Source organism: Lepeophtheirus salmonis, chromosome 2 (genome assembly GCF_016086655.4).
Source record: "Lepeophtheirus salmonis chromosome 2, UVic_Lsal_1.4, whole genome shotgun sequence".
NCBI classification, from domain to species: Eukaryota; Metazoa; Arthropoda; class Copepoda; order Siphonostomatoida; family Caligidae; genus Lepeophtheirus; species Lepeophtheirus salmonis.
Genome location: NC_052132.2, coordinates 33,375,349 through 33,397,435, shown reverse-complemented (window position 1 = coordinate 33,397,435; position 22,087 = coordinate 33,375,349). Strand labels below are relative to the sequence as shown.

The following is a 22,087-nucleotide window of genomic DNA, read 5'->3' as shown; positions in this document are numbered from 1 at the left end:
TTTACCTCAAATTTACAAATGATTTCACTAAAAACTATAAATGTGCAAGACACAGAAATGATGGGAAATATTACTGTGAGGAATAGGCATGTTCACCTGAAAAATCCTTTTTAGTTTCCCAGAATGATATTTATTCTTTATAGCAGCATCCTACAGAAAAAAGAAAGCCAAGATGCAATAAATACAAATGCAAAAATTAATAGATCACCCAGGCCATCTAGTTTCACCTTTGCACTTTATAAAAGGTATGCTAATTTTTTAATGCCTATTTTACTCCGATTATATGAAGAAGCTTTATTTGTTCATAACTTTTCGGATTTTGCCTCATTTGTACCATTATTGTCATTCCTAAGCAAAATAAGGATCCAAGATTTTTTATTAAATTTACGCCGTTTGAATATGCAAAACTGCCTATAAAAAATATTTTCCTACATTTGAGACAGCCGGCCAAGTTTTGAAGCAGATATTACATCCGGCCCAATATGGTTTTATAAAAAACAAATTAATGGATAGTATACCTTTTACGTTGAAGACCTTTCTAGAATCATCTGACAATTTTTCTTTAATGACTGGCGATTTTTCTAAAGCCTCTGACATAGTTTCTCACAAATTCATATATGAAACGTTATTTAAAAAAGGATTAGGGGATTTTATCGTCAGGATGGCGGATGCTCTTCTAGCCAAATCACAAACCATAGTTTGGTATGGAAACAAATCAGCTATATTTGATCAGTGAAGAGGCTTTGTGAAAAGGGGACCCATCCTTTTTATTATGTCCAGCGACCCTGAAGTATGGAGAAGGAAGGTTTTTCTGCCTTTTACTTTTAAAAAATGAAAAGATAATTAATGGAACTATTACAGAGGCTCAACATACCTTTTATGCGAAACGTGCTTCCTCGGACTTTGCTATGCCCTGTGTTTTATCTGTTGTGAAACTTCACTTTTGTGCTTTAAAACGGATAGTCCTTTTATAAACAAACTTTACAGCTCAGTGTTTTTTTATTTTTTTCAAGTTTTGTGTTTATCTTTGCGTGATAAATTAATTTTTGTTTTATTATATGTCTTTGATTAAATTTTAGCATATTTTTTCTTTTTGTAGACGTGTATAAGCATATATAGATATATATATTGTTGATTTCAATCATTTTCATTTTTTATAGCTCTGTTTAACTGAGTTATCGATAAGCCTTGTTGGCCAAGAGAAAAAAAATCCCTGAACAAAAAAATTCATGTTTAGAGATTCCAATTTTCAAGCTGGGGGTATATACCCCAAAACTCAGACTATCGTCTATCGCTATATGTTCAAGATTTTGAAATAAAATAGCTTTTAACAGAAGCACCAAGTGTATATCATACCGGTTGTAGAAAAAGTACTGAGACCTTCCTCTACGTAGGCATTAAATACTCATAATTGATCAGGATGATATTGTACTTTGAAAACTTTATTTTATAATATTTTTTTAATATAACAATGCACAGTAATTGTCAATCTGGCCACCGTCAGCCTCAATGATAACATCCAACCAATTCTAGAGCCCCTAGCACACATTGACGACGCAGTCTTTTTTAATAATCTTCCACTGCGGGTTAACGGAGATCTTCAGAGCATCAATATTTGGGTAGTGGACTTTGCAGGCCTTCTTCGCAATTTGCCACCAAACGGAGTAATCCAGTGGATTCAGATCTGGGGTATCAGGGGGCCAAAGATTCTTGGACCAGAAGTTCATGTTGCTACCCATCCACTCTTTTACAATATTAGCACTACGGGGCGGGCCCCTGTCCAGCTAAAATACGTACTTGGGTTTGTTGGACTTCTTCATGATCTTGGGGATCTACAGGAAAACATCTCCTTCAGTAGTCGACCGCAGATAAGCGGCATCCAATAGGAAACCAAATTGGAAGTATTTTTTCTCCAATTCATACCCAACCCCCACCATCATCACAGAGGTGTGATGTTTGGTCTTGGTGACTGTCCTGATGCTGTTGTCAGCCTTGCCAAAGGATACCACCCGATCATTTTGCTTGTTATTGATGGGGTCAACGGTAAAGGTATTTTCATCAGAGAAAAAATTTCCTGGTTGCTGTTGAACTGTTACTAATCTCTAAAATGCAAGGTATATTATACGCTATTGAACACAAAAACCAAAAATTATCTTCTTGGCTCTCTGAACACGTCTCTGCAGCGATTATAATCCTTAGATCCCTCTCTATCGAAGGGAAATATTGACAACAAATTAGTTAAACACAATATGAATATAGAGTGTTTAGGATCGGTTATTTGTCAGAACTTGCCTGAGAACCTCACTTCTTGATCTGATTATTTATTTACCGAATTTTCTTTTCTTTTCCTCCTTCCGTGAAGTTACCCTAATTTTGATTAAACATATAATATTTCAAATTTTTACATTCAATAATTTATATTTTTTGTTTGTATAATCAATATTTGGATGTAGTTTGTTTTCTGTTTACATGCTTTTATGTTTTTTGACGACTGTAGTATGTATAAATAAAAATATTCAAAATAATAATAATAACAACACCTTTTCGAAGCTGTATTTTTAGAAAGTCTCATTACTTTTTCTACACACGGTAATGTGAAACAAAACCGAAATTTAGAGTTTTCAGATGTTGTTCAGAGTAATTTTTTACTCGGAGACTTAAAATGGGATTCAGATCCTGAATAAAATATTTTTCTATGATTTTCATTGTTTGTGTACTAAATATTTGTTTGACATTTGACTTCAAATCAAGACCAGAGATCAAACAATAGTACAATTTGGAACAGTTATAGTAATATAGTGGAAATTAGAATATTATTCAGAGCCTAAAGACAACTTCATGGATTACCCTCTTTTTTTTTTTTTTTTACATATTTATGTAGTACCGATCAAAGTAGGTCAAAATGCTCAAATCGATTTAAAAAAATGTCTTTACAATTTATAAAATAAGGAGATGGGGTCTCTTAAAAAAACATATATTTTTAACTCAATGTAAATATTTTAAAAATCAATAGTTCAATTTTCTCTCTCCTTTCTTAATAGTTTAGATTTGATTGTCAATAAAGAAAGTAACGGTTTGATCAATACTGTTTGTTCAATATCCAATCCTTGCTATATAAAAAGGAGTTTTTGAGGGCAGAATTAACCAATGATATTGTTTTTATACGTATTTTTTTGTTATCTTCAATAAGTAATGGAAAGCAGTTTTAGATCATTTTATAATCCTTACAGATTTAGCTACACTGTAATTTTTTTGATTACATTCAACCCATCACCATTATAAAATAATTTAATATTCTACAAAGTATATATACTTACATATATTTTTATATTTATGCTAAAACAACATTCATTTTGACAAATTGAATTTGTATTTATTTCCTATACCTACATATTCAAGTGTTTCTTAGTCACTTAAGTGTAAATGTATGCATATTTACCTATTAGAGTAGGTGGTTCATATTTCTCTCTAGTGGGATCCTTGAGGGTTATTATATATACTGTATCTTATAATATTACAGGATGCCAACTTCAGGGACTTGGAAAGTACCTTTTTCTGGGAAATATGGGCCGTATTCTAATGAAAGTAGTAAAAGAATTGTTCCAGCTTTCTCTGTTCAAAGTCTTCAGAGCTCAACCGTAGTTCAGGCTCCTCCGAAAGTCCATTCCACTCAAAGACGATTTCAAAAGACGTTGACAACGTTTCGCAGGTATTATTTCATTGTTTTAAAAAGTCGCCAAATAATCATTGAATAGATCAAAAAAATATATTTTTTTTTATTTGATCAGTGAAGAGGTTTTGAGACAAGGGGACCCATTCTTTTTATTATGTACATCGACCCTGAAGCATGGAGAAGGAAGGTGTTTCTGCCTTTTACTCAAGAAAAATAAGAATATTATTAATGGAACTATTACAAAGGCTCAATATATCTTTTATGCGAAACGTGCTTCCTTGGACTTTGCTATGCCCTGTGTTTTATCTGTTGTGAAACTTCACTTTTGTGTTTTAAAACGGATAGTTCTTTTATAAACAAACTCTACAGTTCAGTCTTATAAAATATTAAACGACATTTTAAACATTTTAGTTTAAAATGTTTTTTTTTTCTTTTTATGACTTCTTTTATCGATATTACAAGTACCAAACACTTTTTAAAATGAAAACACACATAAAACAATCCTTGTACTTTATCAAGTAATATTGAAAAGTTAAATAAAACACTACTTAAAACTAAACAAAAAAAAAAAACTCACTTAAATATTGTTTCATATATAAACAGGTATAACATGGTTAATGTGATGATAAATGATGAAAATATGTAGAAATGTGAAACTTGTCAACATCATCACGAGCATTTATTTAAAAAAATAAGTTTAAATGATGTTAGTGCCATTATTATTTATCATTTCTCCCTAATTTGAGTGCAAAGATTACTAGGCAGTAAGGAGCACTAAAACAACTGACAAAATGCACCTATTGCCCTCCTTGTTTCTTTCCATCAGAGAATTCACCTTGATAATTCAGAGAAAAGGTTGCATAATTAGTTATAATGTAAGAACAAATTATACTCGACGCCCCTAGCGGACAAAAAAGTTATCGTGCAGCCAAATATATTTAGAGAAATAACTACCACGTGCTATTCGTTTCGCCACTTCTTTTATAACTTTGAGTAGCTCTATCAGCATATACGGATGTAAAGGTGGGTTCACTGAAGTGATTTTCTCACAATTTAGTACGTATTTATTCTTTCTTTTTCTTTTTATTATCCTTTCGTCCAGTTTTACTACAATAGCACCTCTTTGTTAAGGATCTTTTGAGGGAAATTAATTAAAAGAGAATGTGCGAATGAAATTGGAACAGATTCATCGGTTTAATATTCGAATCCTTGTGACTTACTCACTAGTTCGAACCATACCGTTATGTGGCAATTGCCACCGTTACGTTATTTAAGAAAAATAGAAGAAAAACAAATGCATTACTGATTACTCCAATCGATTAAAATTTAATTATGATTCTTCCCTGGGACTTGAAGGAATATTTTCTTCGCTCTTGATTCCATCCATACAGGGAGCACTGTATACATGGAGAGTTCACGCATTTTCCGGAAACACGTAGGTTGACATTCACAATCCTCTTTAGTATTTCTACCTGGCTAAAAAAACTTATAAAGGTATGGTTCGAACATGTGGCAACCCTGCTATCCACATGCAATTCCCTTGGACTAATCTATCTAGGCGTGTCTGGAGAAGTCTACTCCTCGCAGTCTCTAGAGGCTTCTCTCAAGAAGGAGTGGATCAAGCTCGAGTCTGACTACATAGTCAAGCCATTTAGGCCTCGTATTGAGGCAATTATCAGAACTGAGGGCTCACATACCTAATAAAAGTTGTGCCAAGATCTATTTGCAGATAATTTTGTTCAATAAATGGCCTCACAAACCTTCTCGTTAAAATTTTCATTCTTGAAAAATAGAATTTGTATCAGGAAACAAAAAACGGCCCTGTATAAATACAACTTTTTTAAATAATTTGCTATTAAACAATTATTAAATATCTATAATTACCTACTGGATTTGATAAATAATTGACTGCCTTACTTGAGTAGTCAAATTTACTCAATTGTTCAACTTCGATTGTATCAATTCAAGCGAAAAATATGTTGTTTTTTTTGCTTGATGCTCTTTCTCAAACGCAATATTTATAACTCAAATCCAATATTTGAAAAACTCAAATAAAGGCTTCCCTGTATCATGCTAGCTAATAAGCAAATAACAAAAGAAATAGAGCTACCTTACTAATAAATGACTCGAAATATTTTCACCGTGTATCATGTTTTAATAAATTGCTGGTGATAAAGACGTTATATTTTCTTTAGAAAGAAATTGTCATTTTGCTAATGTGTGTGTGCCTCCAATCTAAAGAACAGTATTAGTTTGAAGTCATGTTGGAGGGGGGAAAGGGGGGAGATGTCAAATGAATAATATTGTCTATTACTTTTTAGTCATAAAAAATTCATAATTTTTTTTTGCATAATTTGTATGGATACGAAGATACATAATATTAAGAAAATAAAACTTTGAGCACGGCGTTACTTCCATAACAAAAATATATAGTGTGTATTTTGTAGTCAGTTGTAGAGTGTTTGCTTCTTTTCTGAGTGTTCTGAACTTCGATAGGTTGAATTAAAACTAAATTCATGCATGCTGCAAACTATAAAAATGTTTGGAAATTAAATGTAATTAACTTGATTATTTAACTAATTACCTTAAGTCATTAATGTCTTAAAGACAGGAAAGTTAATCCTAATTTAAATATGTTTTATATCCAATGTATTATATTCGATGTTTATATCCTTTTCTCCTTCCTCTTCTGTCACAGCGGACTGTAGCTGATCTAAAGAAAAGTTAAGAGCAAAAGTTAAGGAATAAAATTTAATATGTCGATTTTTCTTTCGAGAGAACACACTGAAGTAGGCTCCCATGGGCCACTTTGTGGAAGAATGAAATATGTTAACTCATGAACTCAATAAACTCTAATGTTGATTCTTAGAAATTGGTGAAATATAAAGGAGAATAATGGAATTTTGCAACACATCATAATAATGATATCCCCCCCACTTCTCAATAAAGTCAATCAAATAATTTAATAAAGAAGCAAAAATTGTATATATATAATTTTTTTTGTCAGGGAAGCTTATTTTTTGGAATGTTTTTGAATAAAATAAAAAAAAATTTGGGAAAAAAATATAAAAAATCTATATATATTCAAAAAAAAAAATGGAAAAAAATATCAAAAATCCACTGCTGCTCTAGAAAAATTAAATTTAAAAAAAAAATTCAAATAAGACATTTTTAGAAAAAAATTTAAGAATCCAAAACTATTCACAAAATATTATTCTTTTTCGGAAATGAAATTTCAAATATAATATTTTTTTGAAAAATATTTCAAAAATCCACAGCTACTAACAAATAATTTCAAAGATTAAATTTTTTCAAAAAAGATTTCAAATATTAACAACAATCCCATACGTTGTTCAAGACTCTTTTTTTTTTAACTGTTCTTCATAGCGTCTAACCTCATTGTTTACATTGCAAATAATGGCCCTAGAGCTCAGGTGCATCTTTTCATGTTATTTTTCTATTTATTCCATTTGACTTGTAGGTAAGCTAATGACTAGAAAAAATTATTATAATAATTAACAGCATTAAGTTGTATTTTTCCTTTGCTACTAATTAGTGCATACATGACCCATTTGGATATAATATTTGTATAATCTATTCACAAATTAGTACACACATGTTCAAGTTTAAAAAAATATATGTTTTTTGTCAAAAAATAATTTGGTCCTCAGAGGGTTAATCAAACTTCAATAAAGATGCTAATTTTGAAGCAAAATTGCAGAAATTACCTCCATTCAAAAATGAATTCAATGTCTATCAAAATTAATCTCCATATATAGAATTTTTGACTTCTATTTATCTATATATTAAATGTAAATGTCTGTTTGTATGTATGTTCATACTTCAAGCACGGCCAAACCAAAAAGATGGGCTTGCTGAATTTTTTTATGTAGCTTTTTATAGCTCCAGAAACGGTTTTGGTAACAATTGTTTAGCTTTCAAGGTCATGGAGGCCTTTAAATAGCATTTTTTTAGCACTTCATCTGTACAACCTGAGAGTCAGGGTTATTTGGGATATTTTGAGGGTTTCTAGATACTCAAGGAAGCGGTGGAGTATAAATTTAATTTGATTCAAGCCAAGCAGTTATGCATATATTATAGCATATTAGAAGGGTTCCTTGGTCCCTAGAAACACGATGATGGTAGAGTTTAAACTTTATTTATGCCCCGTAGTTCAACTGAACAGCCTATTTTGGGATATAACGAGGTTTTCTTGATGCTCAGGAAAGGGGCTGCGAGACTGTAAGTTCGGCGTCTTACCTGGAAAAAGACAACTACTTCCTTATCGCGTGAAAGAAGATTGTCTATATTATGCCTATATGCTAGTATATTCTAATTCATGAAACGAACAGTAGAATAGTTCTTAAATTTTACAGTCTTTATTCTTTGTTTTATAGTAAGCAGAAGAGTTCTTAATTCTTTTAATTTCTTAATGTCCTGGGCAATGCTGGACAAATCTAGTCCATTAATGTATTATTTCAAAAGTGACAAATGAAAGTGAAAAATAGCTAGAAACTAATAAATAGATTTTTCTATTTCTTCGACAAGGAAGCTATTAAAATATTCTTTATTTTTTCAGAGCCTACCAAAGAGGGATTTCCCCATTGCACTAAGCCACACTGCACGTGGATGTAAATTAGCATGGAAGGTCGGCCTTGACACACTTGACTATGCCTACTATCTTCCACTCTTTTTTGATGGTCTTAGAGAAAAAGAACATCCCTACGTTTTACTCGTTGCTCATGGAATAACTGATCTTCTTTCTAGTGGTGAATCAGGAAAATTCTACCCGCTGTACCACAGCTGATCATACCTATTAAACGTAAGGTTTTTTTTTTGCAGAAGTTTTTATATATTTAGATCTACATTTATGTCTATATTAGAACAATCTCCAGGAGTTTAGAATGAACTAAAAGATAATAGTAGTAAATCCCGACCTGAAAAAGTTGTGTCCGAATAAAATTCAACATAAAATTTACCATAAAGCCTGATTTGACACATTTGCTAACCATGTCTGATATGACCCAACATATTGACATCTTGGGCCTACTCACCCCCTACATATTGATAACTTGCTTTTAAACGGCCCGATCAGACACACCAAATATTTCTAAGGAAATCTAAAACCCATACTAAATAATAAGTTGGAGATACCGAGGAGAGAATTGGGGGGGGGGGGATAAATTACTGATTACTTATTTGAATCTATTTTAGATTATAAGACAAAGTTTGTAATTTTTCCATATCTTGCATTAGAATTTAAATCTTTCAACTGTCCATGTAGCCCAGAAAGGTTGGTAAAAAGTCTAAAATTTGAGCTTGAAATAAGAAAATTAGAACAAATAATATTTAATGAGGAATTAATAACTAAATCTTTCAAGTTGTTGAATTATATTAACTTTCAATTTATTAAAACGGAGTAAAATAGGACAATAAGATATATATCCAATAATACCGAAAACGTAATGCCAAACACCATTTTGCCAAATGATAACTTTTCTGAATGGATACGTTGCCGAATGAATATTTTGCCTTAAAAATAATATATATACTTTATGATGATTCATACTGCAGTAGAATGTAATTATTTTCTAGACGATACTAGGACAAATACCATGGGGAAAATTGCCATGGAGGAAAATTGCAATGGGAAAAATTGCCTGTATTTTGATCAAACTTCATGATGAATAACAGCACATAATAAATTCACTTCATATTATTTATGACAAATATCTAGACATATTTGTTTGTTCCATCCCCCAAAAGAGTACCTTCAAGTGTGAGTAACATTATTGCAATACAATTTCATTGCATTTTTTGAACTTTAATCCAGTCAAGAGGATTGATTAGGGTAAATAGGTTAGGGCCTCTTAAAATATGCTTAAATACTCTTCACCCTCTTTGCCCTCGGATTGCCCAATATCCGGGGACAAAAAGACAAAAGCTTCTTGCAGAAACTAGTTGAAAAATGGGAATCAGATCCTGGATTTTGTATAAGCAAAGAGAAATCGATAACTTGTCTGTTGTTAAGGGTGAAGATAGTGTAAGACTTTTTGGGCCGAGCTAGAGGACCTACAAAACATCCTTCAAGTCGTTAAGAACAATAGATATTCACTTACCAACCAAAGAAACAGAAAGAAAGAAAAAAGTAGTTGGTATTTAACGAATTATCTATTTATATATTTAAAGTAGTCATCAATTCAATTCTAATTATAAATTTATATTATTATATGAAGAGGATAATTAGTAAAGATGAAAATAACTCAGAAGGAAAAACTATTATTATTATTATTATTCTTTTCTCAAATAAAGTTTAATAATGTCTTTTTTATTTAATAAACGGGTATAGGGGCGATCACTTATTGCTTAATATAGTCAAGGAAAGTGAAGTGACAAAAAAAAAAAAAAAAAAAAAAATAGAACATGATAATCTTTATTTGATAATAAAAATATTTTATGATTGAACATGTTTATAAACAATGCATAATAAAAAAGTTTTGCTTCATACGCGTATAGAAATTGTGCAAGACGTGAACCAAATTTTCTAGATTTTTTTTTTTTGTGTTTTACGTACATATCTGCGGTACGGAAATTAGGGTACGCTGATTTGGATTATAATGGGGCAACTGACCCCCCACACCCCAAATTAAGCAATTTTTACTTTTTAATTAAGTATTCTGGTTATTTCATTTCTGTAAATTTTTTCAAAAACATTTCATTTTTTCAATTTTTTTCCATAAAACTTAATTTTTCTAATTTATTTCAATAAAAATTTACCTTTTCTAATTTATTTCAAAAAAGTTAATCTTCTGTAAAAAAATATCAATTTTTGAATTTTGATTTTTCTATATATATTTTTCCAAAAATCTTTACTTTTTGTGAACAATTGTTGATTTTTTAACTTTTTTTCAAAAAATTTAATTTTTATAATTTTTGTGAACATCTATGGATTTCTGATTTTTTTTTTTTTTAATATTAAATTTGTATATTTTTGCAAAAAAATCGAAAAACTAAACTCCCCCCCCCCCAATCCCCCCAACAAAAAAAGAAATTATGTATATCTATTTAATCATGCGGACGCCTTCGGATTTAGTTAGGGATTACTCCAATTTACAGGGTGTCCACGATAAATTGGAACTATCTTCAAATTCAACCTGCTTGATAAAAATGGAATTTGGAGTGTATTTGTTCATATGAAAAAGTTAGACATGATATTAAACAATCAATTTATTCAACATGTCCTCCCTCAGCAGCCACCATCTCCTCCATCCTGCCCCTAAAGGATTTACATTCCCTGATGACTTCCGCGGAATCGACAGCATTCCACTCCCTCGTCATGGAGCCCTTCAAGGCCGCGATTCTCTTGTGGCTGACCTTGCGCACCTCCCTCTCCAACTTCCCCTACCAGTAGTAATCACACGGATTGAGGTCGGGTGAGTTGGAGGGTCAGGTGTTGCGATCCCAGAAAGTGAGGTCGTGTGAGTTGAAGAGGTTAGTGGTCCCCATGGCGATGTGTTCGGGCGCTGAGTCTTGTTGGAATATGAGCTCCCTCCCAGCGGCCGTATCCTTCATCCAGGGGATAACAAACTCCTCCATGACTTCGCAGTACCTTATTCCGTTGGGATTGAAGAAGAAAGGAGGCATCACCTCACCAGTGCTGCAGATGACACCCAGGGTCATCACAGAGGCCGGGAACTTTGTCGTGAAGACCGCAGAGACCTTTTTCTGTCTCCTTGGCAAGCCACCTGTAAATCTGGACGTTGTAGCTTCTGTTGACAGTCCAGTTCTTCTCTTCGGAGAAGAAGATGATTCTTCCTCCATGGCTCCTCAGGTAATTGAGGAGACACTTACCGTTGGTGAGCCTAGTGGCCTTCATGGATGCAGTGAGGATGTGTTGTTTGGCCATTCGGTATAACCTGTACCCGAGGTCCTCATTCACAGCCTTGGAGACCAGCTGCTTGCTCACTCCACGGTTCTTGGCCAACCTGGTCAAGGAAGTCCCCGGCGAAGCCTTGATGGACTTCTGGAGGCCTTCAAGGAAGCGGGGAGTGCGGATTCGGTCACTTCTCATGTTGTGGGCCTTGCGGCAGACCTTCCCCTCAACCTCCCAGGCATTGAAGACCCGCTACACCGTGGTCTTGGGGTAGTTAAGAAGCGTGTAGATAGCAGAGGGCTTGTGTCCTGCGTGAGCCAATTCGAGGATGGCGTCTTTCTTTGCTTGTTCCATGATGACTATTGTTTGTTGTCAAAACAATTGTGGTAGAAGTTATAGTTTATTATTCACGCAAGCTTTTATATTAGTATGATTTAACCCCGAATATCCACATTATGGATCTGGATGAAGTTTAAAGTAGTTCCAATTTATCGTGGACACCCTGTAGTTATTCAATTCTACTTGAGTCGAACAAGGACTCACACTTATAAACCCCACAACAAATCCTCAGTGTACTTTCCGTCATTCATGAACAAGTTCATTCTACAATTAGATCTTCACCTCTTAATAATTACAGAATAAGGATACCAACTTTTGAAAATTCGACATTACAAAGAGTATTGCACTCGTGTTAGGTTATATTTTTTTACACCTCTTAGAATAGATATGTGAGGTTTTGGTTTTGTAAGTTCCTTTTGAACATTTGAAGATACATATATATCTTTTTGAGCTCATAAATACGTATGATCAGCTGTTTTAAATCCTGAATAATATACTGACGAAAACAGCTAAAGAGAAAATATTCTTTGTTTTTGTTAATCAAAAAGCGGGTCGTGTATAACAACGTGGATTTGCATACTCTACAATTTACATACACACAGAATTAGCAATTGTTTTAGAAACATGACTTGCAGCAATGAATATAACGATAAATTAATTATGAAATGTCACGATCAAAAGAAAACAATGATGAAAATGAGCTTCCCTAATATATTGGTACAAATATTTACTTAGCTATAAATAAATATTTGAGCTTATTCTAATCTAATAATCTATGTCTACTTTTTTAACATAATTTAAATGAGTCTAGTCTAAAGAAATTTAATTATTTTTCTATGTTATCAGTAAATTAGTTCAATGATGAGAAGTCAAAAAACTAAATAAAAGTTTTACATTTCTTATAAATATAACTTTCTTTGAATATATGATAAAAGCTTTCGAATATACTTTTTAGGTTCTCAACCGGAAAAAATTGTGCATGTGTTGGGATCATATTTTATGCAACTCTACCTATAAATGATAATTATAGTTGCAAATTATATGACTTGCTCATATGTTAAAAAAAGAAAACCAAAATTATCCACATAAAATAATCCTTCATGATCACTCACACCTTATATTTTGATGTTCTCGCTAATAATTGAAAATTAATTTTGTTAGATGATGAGAATAATGTATAGGAGTTTTCAGACAATGCTTTAGTTTGTAAGCTCTATAACCTCTTCTTCAAGGGATTATACGATCTTTTTGATCAATCAAAGACTCATTTTGAAGGAAACGAAAATATTACCCCTTATAAACCATAAATCAGAGAGTCCTCTTAGGGTATGAGTTACTTAAAATGATTGCCAAATTTAAGATATTCTCCTATCCTACAAAATTCAATCCATATTTAGAAACTATTACTGATGCCTCAAAGTTGGAATGTCTTATTCAGATGGGAGGTTCAAGCAAGGATAATGGTTTTTGAAGGAGATAAAGTTACTCATCAATATGCCTAAAGGCATAACTTTTGCTCAAATCATTAGCAAATCTGTTAGTACCATCTTTACAGCATCGCTATTGCAGAGTGAGTAGTTCCAATATATATGTAAATTTTGACCTCCGTGTTTCCTTGAAGTGATCCGCTTGCTCTCATTGTCTGTCAATATATCTTCACTTTCTGCAACAAGGTTTCTTCTTGGAATTAGATAAGAGGTTGTACGCAAAGATCCTCTTACAGGCAACATATAAAGAATTTTTCCAATGAAAATTGACCTTAAATGTGCTCTTATACCAGAGCCTGTGATACATGTGGCTATATAATGTTTTAATATTAACTCAAATAAGTAATAGATACATTATGTAGTCATGCACGAGATATACAAAAGGATAAAAACAAAAGAAACATACCATTAATAGCTTAAGAAATACATAAAAATTGTCAATTGTCGATAAATTGTTTCAATTAATTTTATATTATCATTGGAGACTAATTATATTTTTACATCTAGTGGGCAGATTCATCATGAGAAGATCCTTTCTAATGGCACTACATGTGTGAAGTGAGTATCTTCCCATAAATGAATCTAAAACTAAATAGAAAATAAAATCTTTACAGCAAACAAGTTGAAAAGAAGGAACATAGATTCAAGCATAATTTATATACTTTATTTCTTTTAACTTATCATGGAATATATATCCTCCATCTGAGATAAACTCTAAAAACTTAATCAATTCCGAATTCAATAACGGCCTCTTCTGTAGCCTCCTCTTGAATGTTCCATCAATATTTGTTACCTGTAGTCTAGGATCCATTTTCCCTATTTTCCGTCTAAAAAAATGAGCACTCCCTTTGCAGATCATAATTGAGCTGTTCCAAATTCCAATTTAAACTCATGAATTTTCATCAATTTTCCACATCTCCGGAGAGACCCCAAAAAATTATTACATTAAGGATTTAAAGATAGAGTCTTGAATTTTGAATTCATCTTATCGTTTCATATAATTTAAAACTAAAATTAACTAAACTATAGTTAATAGTTAATTATTAATGCTATAATTAGTTGACCAGAATTTATTTTAGTTTCGATCTACTTTCTACACTTGTGACTCAAATCTAGCTATTTTTTTATTAACATTCAAATATATTTTAGTTTATAGCTAGGGTTGTTATTTTGTTGAACGTATAGATAGTAAAAAAATACTGCATCTGCCGAACAAAAAAAGTAAATTCTGACCAAGAAATTTTTTACCTGTTTATTGTATTTGTCCTAGTTTCGCTACTTGGTTTAAAGCTTTAGACCTGGAAATTTTCCGACCTCAACGTGACAATGAAAAAATTCGGAGGAAAAAGCTAGTCACATCTATTTAGCATTTGTCAGTTACTCAACAAAGTTTCAGCCATTTTGGACGCCCAGTTATTATTTAACAGTCTGATTGAGGGAGATGATGTGAGAGTTTTTGTGAAAATTGACAAAATCGAGGATCGAGATGGCATTAACTATTGGTTTTTGAATGTGTGACCTGGGAATAGATTTTAACAATAGCAGACATATAAAGGCTTGTTGTGTTCAAATTTGACGTATCTAAGTCAATCAAACTCGGAGTAATTGAGCCAAAAATTAAAAGTGTCTCATGAACAATTATTTTGCAGATAAAAAGGTTGAGAACTATTTGTACAGGTTATAGAGATTGGGAACATTGCTGGGAGAAGTATATAGAGTTTCAAGGAGACTATGTTGAAAAATAGAATGAACAATTCAGAAAAAATGTCTTGTATCGTTGTTAGATCGTAAACTTTTCAGAGCACCCTTGTACCTAGTTATACTAATAAACAAACGGCTTGTGTTTTTATTATTGAAATATCTTAGCCACCAAAGAGTTATTCATTATCCTTATCTATGTAAAAAAAATCTACTATAAAATTAATTCGAATTTAACTAATCAACTTTTAGAACAAAGATTAGAGAAAAGAATTAAAGTAATCGAAAGCTAACAAATAGAAAATACACATAACATTTTTATGTAATGGGTTAAGCCGAGTACGTTGGACTATTTATTAAAGTAGGGAATTGTTCACAACTTAACAGTTCACCCCATTTGTGTATAGCCAATAAACAATCAGAACATCAATGCCATTCATTGTGATAATAGAAATACTAAATAAATTTAATATACAATTATTACCAATAGCTGATTACATAATGACATTAAATGGGCAATTTGTGAACGCCATATGTACATGACTTTACAAAAAAAAAAGCTTTTAATAATTAAGTAGTCCTTGCTTCTACACAAACGATCAATTATAATTAAAAAAAACATCAAGTGAATATTTTGTTCCTTTGTTGATGACTGTAGAAGTGGGAAAAAGTCCTCCTGCAAGTCCAAGTCAAGTCTCAAGTCTTTGCTCATAATTCCAAGTCAAGTTCTTGAATATATTCATCAAGCCAAGACATCAAAAAATAACAAAAAAACTTTGAAGATCACAAAATATCTAGTGAAACATTTCAAATGACTTTCGAGCCCAAGTCGAGTCTCGAGTCTTTGAGTGTGTGATCAAGTCGAGTTACAAGTCTTCAAAATATGGTCTCAAGTCCAAATCAACATCTTTTGATTAGACTCAAAAGCATCTGTGTGTAATTTTAATGAAGATATCACAAGTGATAAAGTTTTCCTTATTCAAAAACCTTTAAAAATAAACATTTTGGATTCTAGAAGTACCTGATGGACTGATTACAAATCTGTAATTAGTATTTTCGTATCAAATCTGTTTTTTACTTTGGGATATTTTATTGATAGGAAATTCAACAAAAAGTTGGTATACTAAAATATAAAAACTTCATTGATTAATTATTAACCCTGCCATCGAAGTCGAACCCTGGAAGTTTTCGCCTCATTTTTTTTTTGTTATTTGTAAGCAGAATTAAGGAAAATAGTTACTGACAAATTTTTGTTAAACTTTGTTGAAAGTTTATATTCATATGTTTTCAGTAAAGGGTCATTAAATTTGGGGAGGTCAAGGTCTAACAAAATATTGATTTTTTATAAGACAAATTACATCAATTTTAGTTGAGAAAGAGGAATCTAGAAAAAAACATAGGGGGGGGGGAGACAAAGATAACAAGAAAGATATAGAAAGAAAGAATTGAAATTAGGTTTTATTTCGATCAAAACTGCATTTTAATGAACCCGGAGGCCCAAAAAAATATCACGGGAACATGCCTGGTTTTTTAATACGTCTACATAACATTAAACTATGTATATTGTATACGTAGATACTCTGGGCTTTTTAAATTTAGAAACCTTTATTTATTTATTTAAAAGTTGGTGTTTTTAATTAAATTATTTTATTTGAAAACTGTTTTGAAAAAAACAAAAAAACTTTATACTTTATTCTTCTAGTGGCTCTGAACACCCGTTGTCCACAAGTCATGTGTCGGACCCTCAAGGCTCTTCAGCAGCTCATAAAATCTGGAGACTATGTGGGCCAAGCCCTTGTACCTTACTACCGTCAGCTCCTTCCCATCTTTAGCCTATTCAAGAATAAAAATGGTAAGGGATTATCTACATCTTAACGTTTCCAATCTTACAAATTGTCTATTATAACACCCAAAGTGAATATAGGGGATAGTATTGATTATCATCAACGATTCGAAGAGAATTTAGGGGATTTGATTCAAGAGACCTTGGAGCTCATGGAGAGGCGTGGAGGACCGGATGCATTTATTAATATCAAATACATGATACCAACATATGAGTCAAATATAAGAAAAACACTTTCAAAGGAAAATAAATCTTTTGCAAACATACAAACTACTTAGAAAGAAAGATGATTATTGTTTCAATTATCTCTTGGCATCGTTTTGTGTTCGCATGATTTACAAAAGTGGATAATTAAATTATATTAGGTTTTAAATAATATGTTGAAAAGCATCATAGTATAAATTATTTAACGAATAACGACAGTTTTTGTTGAATCACATATTATTTATGTATGTATATACAGTGAAATGTCATTTAATGAATAAATAGATTTGCAAATTTATTTAACATGAATGGATGCATTAATAGTAGGGATGAATTAAAATACTTAAACTAATTGATAGGTCTATTAATTTAAAGCAACTTACATTCATTTGATGACATTTTCAAAGAGAAATAATGTAAAGAAATATAGAGTTTTATTCTTTGCACTTAATGTTTTACCTTTCATGACTTTTTGATTTACATAAATGCCAGAATAATCATTTGTGCATTCATTTCCTTTTAAGATTCACAGTTCTTCAAAACTCTTTTAAAAATGGCAAAAAATAATTACTACAATAAAACATGAGTAAACTAAAAATTATATATTATCGGCCAGCTGGTGTAATTGATTGCTTGAGCACGCTAAAAATATTTTTTCAAATCTTTAATAACTTTTAAAAAAATAATTTTAAAAAGATGCTCTTTTTTATAATTAATTGGTACGTCATCACTTTCTGACAAATTATGATTCCTATCAATGTGATCAAAAATGAGAAATTTGTTATACTTCCAAAAAAAAAAAAAATAATAATTTTTTCCTAATTTTTTACTTAATTATGTTATTTATTCATATTATAAAAAAAATTACATCCAATTAAAAATTTAATTAATTTATAAAATGAGCTTTTAAAAATACTTATTTTTAAGTGATACTTTAATTAATCATAACTCAAAAATCGTTGATTCGGACTTCTTATAATATATGCCTTTTGAAGAATATTAAAATTATCGACTATAACATAATCATAATTATTCTACAGAGTCGAATAAACAAATTTTCTGTATTCTAATAAAAATTGTGGAATTTATATTAATTGGGAGGTTTGGCCAAAACAGAAACAGATATTGTCTTTAAGGATACAATACAAATGGTCATACTTGGAGTTACAACCGGTGAGTTATCTTTTATTCTGATTAGGCCGGATTCCTGAGCTGTGGAGAGCAATTTTTTTTCTTTGAGTTTTTTTTCATAAAAAAGATAGATTCGTGTTGGCTCAAAGTTTAAATATATTGTACAAGTTATCGCTTTCAAATTGCACAAAAAAACCTAATTATTTAATTCACATTTAAAAGGGGAATTATGAAAATGACTTCAACAAGAACAGAAAATGAAGATGAAAAAGATATTAAGATAGAAAGAGAAATATTCTACATATGTAGTAATCTAATTAAGAATTAATGAATTTTATTATATAACAACGCAGGAACCACTCGGCATAACCAGCTAGGATGACCTAATTTAGAGTTATAACTCAAAGAACATAAAATAGTAACCTTCACAAGAGTTATTTTAGAAAGATAAACTTATCCAAAGAAATCATCAATTTAAAAAAATAAAGTGAGATAATTGGACCATCACTCATTTATTCGCTTTTAATTACTTCGAAGAAAAAATCCTAACATAAAAAGTTAAAAAAATAAATGATATATAAGGAAATTATGACGTTTTGAAAAACTTTATTTCTTACGTAGTTTAGTTCTTTCTTTTTGAAAAGAAATGACAGGACTTTCAAGAACCAGATCTTATCCTGCATAGTATGGCGTCACTTACGGGTGAGACTCACCCGGCTGAATTGGCGTCTGTCTCAAAATATAGAACATTGTCTCCAAGATCCAGGAAACCTCTACGCGGTAAATCATACGAGTTGGATTATTCCAACCGGAATCCAATGCTCCCTGTCCAATATGATTACTATCATGGACTCCTTCTCCGGTGAAGGCATATCACTATCCAGATAAGCATTTTTAGACGCCCTCTAGACAAATAACATTCAATCAAGGAGCGTTGTTTATGAATCTTGACCGGCTTCTCTGTCGCGGATATTTTTTAAGGGAAAAATTACTTGTTTTTGATCCTTTTTGAGGGAGACGTCGTGGAAATCGATTATTAATATTGTTTAATTATAGTTAATTATTTAAATGCAAACTTTTTATCATATCCTAACCGTATTATTTTTATTGAAGTTAAAATATACTCACAGTGTAAACTGTGAGAGAGAAGGGAGAAATATGACCATACTATCTTTGTAAACCTTTATATTGTAGATATGCCCACAACCCATTTTTTAGTATATATTAATGTATTAATATATACTATAATCGATATATTACATGTAGGTATACTTGATGTTTGTGCTAAAGTAATAATTAATTTATAGATTGGGTATCTACGTATACATGTTTAAAAGAAATATAATAATTATTAAAAATAAAAGTACCATATCTTTTTTCCCAAAAATGATACTGTTTTGATTTTTAATTCTTCAAAGGACAGATCGTCTTAGTGTCAACAAAATGAATTATGTTTAAGGAATTATTTATTACTTGGGCTATTTAATATGGTCTTTTCTATTTTTATTTTTTTTTTATTATTATTTATTTAAATTTAAAATTAGAATTTATTTTAAAATAAATTTTATTCATAAAATATTAGGTAGATTTTTGGTGGAGTAACAGGGAAAGAAAACCTATGCCTCATTGCCCTATGGAACCTTCCTAATTGGCTGTATCATTTGTCGTTGAGTCTTTAGGCCGATTTTGGGTGGAGCATCTGGCAATGAAATCAAGTAAAACTATTAAATCATACTCCTCAAAATCCACAAACAACGAGACAGACGATAGGAAAGGTCCATAGGGCAATAATGCATAGCTCTATTTTGCCTGTTGGTCTACCAAAAATCAACCTTTACTGATTATTTTTCTACCCTCATTCATATGTTTTTATAAAGGATTACAAAAGCAGGCAGGTGACATTGAAAAAAAAATGAAAAGAAATTCAAAACACTTGATGAGAGTTAGTGATAAAAATCAATAGGCTTACGTAATAATAAAATATGAAGTCGAATTGGGATGTATTAAATGGGAAAATCGACTCTGCATTTCCGTGGAGTCCTAAAAGCATGGATTCAAGTTGAATCGAACTGAATCAATAATTGTTCGAGTCGATACAACCCTGGTTACCTCATATTTGGAGAAATTGAAATCTTGGAATTATAATTATCGATAATAATCTGTTTATGTTCTTATATATTTGACATGAGTATGTGATTGTTAAAATGAACATTTTCCTTATTTCTATATAAAAAACAAATATAAATTAGCCAATTACACCTATGCACGAAAACTGTTTAAGTGCTGTTATAAGTTATTTCATATTATAGTAAATTAATATTTAACAATCAAGAAATGAATGTTTCATGAACTAGTCCGAAATCAATATGTATAATGTTATCGATGCAGTATTTTATTATGATAGAAATAGTTTTTATAAAAAAATAAATATATGTACTATTTGATATTTATTGATAACTTCAATTGAATATCTATTCAACATGGGTATAACGTATCATTATTTGAGTTCATTATGATATTGAATCCAAATAAGGAATTATATAGTACTTAGGTAGTATTTATAACGTCAATAAATGAGTGGAGTTGTAAATTTTAAGCACTTTTGGTAGGAATACAGGGGCTTTCAGGTAAATCCGGACCACCTTTAACTGGATCCTGATCAATAATGGAAGCAAGTATGTGTTTGAAATTTTATTTACAAGTTCTAATAGTACAAGAAAAAAATCATTCAATGTCCCTGCCATCTTCGCCAATCGTTCACTCGATACGGGGCCTAAAGAAGTTGCATACCTTGATCACGCCCGAGAGGGAGACTTTGTCCCAGTACTTGATGATCAAGGCCTTCAAGAAGTATATGCTGTTGTGTGAATTGGCAGAGACCTTCCTCTCTAACTCTTTCCAAAAGAAGTAATCCTTGAGATTCATATTCGAGGAGTTAGAGAACCAGATCTGGGGGCTCCAAAATGGCACGGTATCCTCTTTCAACAAGTTTGGGGTCTTGCGGACCTTATGAGAATGGCCATGTCTTGTTGAAACAGGAACTCCACACCATTGGCCTCAGCTTTTATCCAAGATATCACTTGGTCAGACAGGAGTTTAAAGTACTTGTCGGCACCAGTCTCCTCTTTGGCTAAAGAAAATGGGGGATGAGACATCCTTTGATCCCGAGGACCCACAGACTCTAGCCAGAAATATGGTCTTAAAGACGTAGAGGACATTAGCTATTTCTGAGGCCAAGGATCTGTCGTTGTAGATGTTGTAGGATATTTCAACACTCCATTGTTTATCATCCAAATACATAAAAGATGATTCGGATACCATAAGACTTCAAACCCTTCTGCAATTTTATTCTTTGGTAACCTGGGTGGCCTTCATTTTGTGTATAAGGATATGTCTTTTGTAGGGGGGAATGAATTCATCCTCAGGTCAATATTTATGGTCCTTGAGACTGTTGCACGGCATACTTGGCTCTTTATGGCAAAAAAATTAGTTTGAGTCTTAGAAAACGAGGCCTAGGAGGAATCTGGGAGTGAGTTTTTGATCAGTCGGGAACTTTTGAACTTTTCTATTAAATGAACCCTTCTCCTTCCAGCAGACGTTGTAGACTGTGCTCTTTGGATACACAAGTATCTTCTTGATGTACGTTGGCTCTGTCCCACTCAACCCAATTTGGATAATGGTGTTCCTCCGGGTATCCTCCTTTGTAAATACTTGTTTTGAATTAAAAGTGGTGCAACTAATTTAAAACTAACAGTCAACCCCTTACTATTAAATTTAAATAACCGAGTTAAATGCTGTCTTTATTTTTCAGGATGTAGTTAAAATAGGATTTACGAGAA

The 22,087-nt window shown here is 31.7% G+C and overlaps 1 protein-coding gene across 1 annotated transcript; it reads left to right on the top strand.

Annotated features, from left to right (window-relative positions):
• The first annotated feature begins 3,521 nt into the window (after nucleotides 1–3,521).
• On the top strand, nucleotides 3,522–17,420 carry LOC121113619 (parkin coregulated gene protein homolog). The gene is given in 6 exon segments (XM_071894128.1): nucleotides 3,522–3,709; nucleotides 3,789–4,017; nucleotides 8,253–8,447; nucleotides 8,450–8,495; nucleotides 16,773–16,922; nucleotides 16,986–17,420. Coding segments are annotated over 6 exon segments (1,014 nt in total). The 3' UTR covers nucleotides 17,192–17,420.
• The last annotated feature ends 4,667 nt before the right edge of the window (nucleotides 17,421–22,087 follow it).